At 50.9% G+C, this 5,010-nt stretch overlaps 1 protein-coding gene across 1 annotated transcript; it reads right to left on the bottom strand.

Annotated features, from left to right (window-relative positions):
• On the bottom strand, positions 446 to 2,403 carry LOC8057256 (zinc finger protein ZAT4). Its single transcript, XM_002464907.2, has one exon. It carries the CDS (start codon positions 1,869 to 1,871, stop codon positions 711 to 713), a length of 1,161 nt encoding a protein of 386 aa, XP_002464952.1. The 5' UTR covers positions 1,872 to 2,403; the 3' UTR covers positions 446 to 710.

Here is a 5,010-nt window from a genome sequence, read left to right as displayed (position 1 = left end):
CAGCGCGAGTCGTGTGAATGTGTGATGCATGTTTAGTTCCAAAAAATTTTACAAAATCGATACTGTAACATTTTCGTTTGTATTTGACAAAAATTATCCAATCATGGACTAACTAGTCTCAAAAGATTCGTCTCGTTAATTTCGACCAAACTGTGCAATTAGTTTTTATTTTTATTTATATTTAATACTCCATGCATGCGTTTAAAGATTCGATGTGACGAGAAATCTGAAAAATTTTGCAAAATTTTTTGAGAACTAAACAAGGCCAGTTACAAAATACTGAAATACTCTGTTACTACTTGCTAGTTGCTACTGCTTCTGCTGTGAGGTTCAAGGAAGCAGAGTTTAATGGGAGGGGCAGGTCAAGATCAAGAACATGGTGAATGCGCTTTTCAATAACAAAATCCGAGTAATGGGCCACTTTGATTGATTTAGGTACAAGAGAAACCAAAAGAATATGAATGTGCTGATGTTCATCTAATTTAGGTACAGTATACGTACTGCTAGAGGAAACAACAGAAAGGAAACAAAAAAAAATGCTCAACTGTTGTTCTCCATGATCCATCTGGTTCTTGCATGGAATGGATGGAACCCACGCCCTTACCTCAGCAGCCAGCAGCTGCGCAAAGAGCATCAGCCGGCCGGTCTCGGTCTGAAGTTGGCGTCCTACTGTCGTAGTAGGTATCGATCGGATCAGCAGCTGGCAGGCCTCACTGTCTGCCGCCGCCGAACTCGGTGTCGTACACGGCGGAGAGCTCGAAGTCGTCGTCTGTCGCGGCGGCCGGCACGTTGAGATCGAAGGACCCGGAGCTGTCGCCGCATTTCGCTGCAGGCGTCCGCGGGGATGGGGTCGTCGGCGGGGCGGGCGCGCCGGCGCCGGCGGCGGAGGACGGCATGTGCGCGCGCTTGTGGCCGCCCAGGGCCTGTCCGGACTCGAACACGCGGAAGCAGAACGGGCACTCGTGGACCGCCGGCGCCGGGCCGTTGTTCTCGGCGCGGCAGTGAGACTTGGACGACGACGGCGCGGCGGGAGGCGGAACCGGCACCGGCACCGGCAAGCACCCGCCCTTCCCTTTCTTGATGCTGGCGCGGTGGCCGCCGAGCGCCTGGTACGACCGGAACACCTTCCTGCACACGCCGCACTGGTGGTGCCTGCCGCCGCGCGGCGGGCGCGCGACGACGTCGTCGTCCTCGTGCTCGTGATGATCGGCGTCGTCCGCGCCGACGCCGACGAACGAGCGGACGCCGTCGTCGTCGTCGTCGTCGTGGTCATTGTTCTGCCTCTGCACGGCCTCCGAGCTCGCCGGGTCCCCCCGGCCGGATCTGCTGGACCGCGTCCACGAGTCCCGAGACAGCATCACGAGCGACATGGCCACGTCCTCCACGGGCATCGCGTCGGAGACGCTGCTCGCAGCTGGCTGCTCGGGATCGTCGGACGCCACCACCACCGCCGGTGGCGGCGCGCGCCGGCGCGCCCGCTTCGAGCGTCGCCGGCTCACGACGGCGAACCGCGGGGACGACGACTCCGTGTCGCTCTCCCCGTCCTGCACGACCGACGACTCGCCGCCGCGGGCGGCCCTACCGCGGGAAGAGAATCCAGGGGAGTCGTCGAACCTTTTCTTGGTGCCTTCGCGTACAACGCACGGCGTCGGTGGCGGCTTCTGCTGCGCCGACGGCTTGTCGTCACCCATCTCTGTCGACGAGGTAGACGCCAGGGACAGGGAGAGCGGCGGCGATTGCGGCTGCCGCGACAGCAGCGGCGAGTGGAACGCTGCAGCCGACGCGGCCATGACATGGGAGCGCATGTGGCCGCCCAGCGCGCGGCCATTGTGGAACCTTCGGAAGCAGAGCTTGCAGGTGTGCCTGTCCATCACCACCACGCAACAACAAGCAAGGAATTCTCCTGCAAACGGAAGACGACCAGCACAGAGCAAACGCTGCAATGGTGGAGGAGTGAGCACTGAGCAGCTGAGCTAGCTGCTTGCTTTGCCCTCTGCTTACTCCCTTGCTTGCTTTCTCCCTTTGCTTGCTGCTGCGCTGCCTTTGAGCGGGCCTCACTCCCTAATCTGATGGAAAAAGAGGCGGAAGAAGTGTGAGACGGGGGAGTGGGGAACTTAAAAGGAGTAGGTGACAAGCATGAGGATTGGAGAAGGTGAGAAAGAAAAAGTTGCTTAAGCACAACACTTAAATACACACACAGCACAGGGGCAGGGTTTACAAAATTAAGGGCGTTGAAGACACTTGTAAAAACTGAAGATCCACAAGATAAAAACAGAAAATAACTGCTCCAAGGAAATGGCGTAGCCTGTCTTGTAAATGAAACAGAGAGAAATTCGCATTTGCATAACTGGCCGGATTGAATACGGAGATCAATTGGATCTGGGGGCGTACTACTCGGTAATTCTTCAATTCTTGCTTGCGCGTGGGGGAACGGCAGCTTGCCTGTAGCCTGTAGGAGGTTATTACAGTTTTAACAATTGACAGTGTATTGGTGGGAAAATTAAGAAACATTTTAATTAAGTTAATTGTGTGCGTGGAATATTTTGGCAATGCAAAAAAAAAAACCCCAAGGTACATTGCATTTGACCACTGAGAGAGTAGTATGTGATGTGATCCTGGCGAGTTAATGGAATGTATTGACACTTGAGATTCTCTTCACATCTTCTCCAATTCAATTCAATTCCTCCCGTATCCAGCAATTTGCACCACAAGTTTGCAAAAGTCCATATGCGGATCCGTTGCACTCAAAGTCTTGGCAGCTAGATCGTGATCGCCTCCATTCTCCAAGAGGGCTCTAGCTAGGCCCTGTTCTTTGGAAACACTGACTTGCAAAATGGGCAAAGACTGCAGAGGATGCGATGGCTGTTGTGTGTGCTACCAACTGTGTGCATCACATCCATCATACACTGCACTAGTACTTGCTGGTGATGTTCGGTTATCAGTGCTACTGGTAGTAGAGCAGCAAGGAGATCGATGTCGATGCGGGTGCCCCCACATGGACGTGCGATGCTTTTGTCGGCGCGCATGTACACTGTGCATGCATGTATCGCACATGCCTCTTTTTTTTTTTGTTGAACAAGTCTCCTGCTACTTCGAGTACAGTACTAGCTTGTTTTGTTTCCTGCAGTCACGGATGGGAATCGATCGGCTGATGGCTCCAATGCAATGCGAGCTTAGGGCCTGTTGGTTCCCGCCGGTAAAGTTTATCTTACGTCACATCAAATATTTAAACACATACATAAAAGTATTAAATATAAATTATTTATAAAACTAAAAATATGACTAGTAGAGAGTAATTTGTTAGACGAATCTTTTAAACCTAATTAGTCTATAATTGAATATTAATTATCAAATAAAACAAAAATACTACAGTACCTATTAAACGTTAACAACCTCAACTAAACACCCCTTAGACAAACAAGATTACAAGCAAGAGAATTATGATGTAGCTGCTGCTTGGCTGCTACTACTGCTAGTACTTAGCACCTACCTTTTGGTTGTATCAACCATACCAGAAAGAGCAGCGCAAGAAACGCACGTCAGCTGGCCATAGCCAGGATTTTGTTGGCAATTGGCAGCTTCGCTTTCGTCCATGCAATTTGAGTAAATCTGGCCAATCTAGCTGTGATCCGGGTGGGTGGTATTTACGGGCCATTAACAATAATTAATCACACGCCTTCCCATCGCAAACTCATCCCGGAGTAATTTCGAAATGCTGTAACAGTACATCATCATGGAGCCCTAATGCTCACCACCCCTCTTGTCGATGCATGTGATTTCACTTGCAGGCGGGGCGGGTTTTTACCGCAACCCGCATGTCCGCTCCGCAAAATCTTGCTTTGTGGCAGATGTGGATTAGCTGCAACAGTTTTGCGGCATCATGTGTGCTTTTCCGCGAAGTCCATTGGACAAGAGCACAAGCCCGCAACGTCCCGCAAGAACCCGCAACAATAGTTGTGTCCTGCCTCATCAAATATCCAGCGCGACAACCTACACCTTCTTGTTCTGGCGCTGGCCTGGCGGTGTCCATCGGCTAAGAGATTGGAGTGGTGAGTGTAGAGGATGAGGAGTTAAATCTTCTCCAGTGGCGATTGTGTAGTGTGCTGGGTGCTGCAAGGTCCCGGCTACCCCGGCCGATCTCACCGTCAACGCACGGCAGCGACATCCACGAGCACCTAGCTGCAGGCTAGACCCCCGCTGATCAGAGGATTTTAATAAACCTTCTCCAGGTCGTCCTGTCCAGCAATAGCAATAGCAGCTACTAGATCATAGGATTTGAACTCCACAAGCGGAGGTACGGTTGCCGGCGAGTTAGTTAGCTCCTTCGCTGACATGTCCGTGCGAATCCTTGCGATGCTGCAGATGATCTCGTAGCGGCAATGGCAAATCTAGCACTAGCCGTGTGCGGGCCTTGCGGGTTTCTTGTATTAGCCACAGAGTCCGCGGGATCACGACGAAGGTCGCAGTTGCGCTCGTGGACAGTCACAAACCCGCTTAATTAATCTGTGGCAAGCTTAGTGGGTAAGTGGCCATCCGCAACCCGCCCCGCCTGCAATCCGACATGTGATTTTACTGCTAACATCCACCAACACTGCGGCATTGTGCATATCGATCGGCCCATGCAGATGCAGGCACTCAGGCAGGTCGTAGTCGTAGCTACTCTGATCTGCTGGTAGTAAACGAGCGTCCAACTGATTTTGCAGTAGCGTCCAATAGATTAGGAAATGGAGAGCGCTAGTGTAGCTAGAAAAAAAAAATCTGGACAAGAAAAACTAAGGCCTTGTTTAGATCCAAAAACTTTTTGGATTTTGACACTATAGCACTTTCGTCTTTATTTGACAAACATTATCTAATCATGGAGCAACTAGGTTTAAAAGATTCGTCTCGTGATTTACAAGTAAACTGTGCAATTAGTTATCTTTTTTATCTATATTTAATGTTTCATGCATGTGCCGTAAAATTCGATATGATGGAGAATCTTGTAAAGTTTTGAGTTTTTGCGTGTATCAA

The sequence above is a fragment of the Sorghum bicolor genome, chromosome 1, assembly GCF_000003195.3.
Source record: "Sorghum bicolor cultivar BTx623 chromosome 1, Sorghum_bicolor_NCBIv3, whole genome shotgun sequence".
NCBI lineage: Eukaryota > Viridiplantae > Streptophyta > Magnoliopsida > Poales > Poaceae > Sorghum > Sorghum bicolor.
Note: the sequence above shows the minus strand (reverse complement) of the source record. Positions and strands in the feature narration are given on the sequence as shown.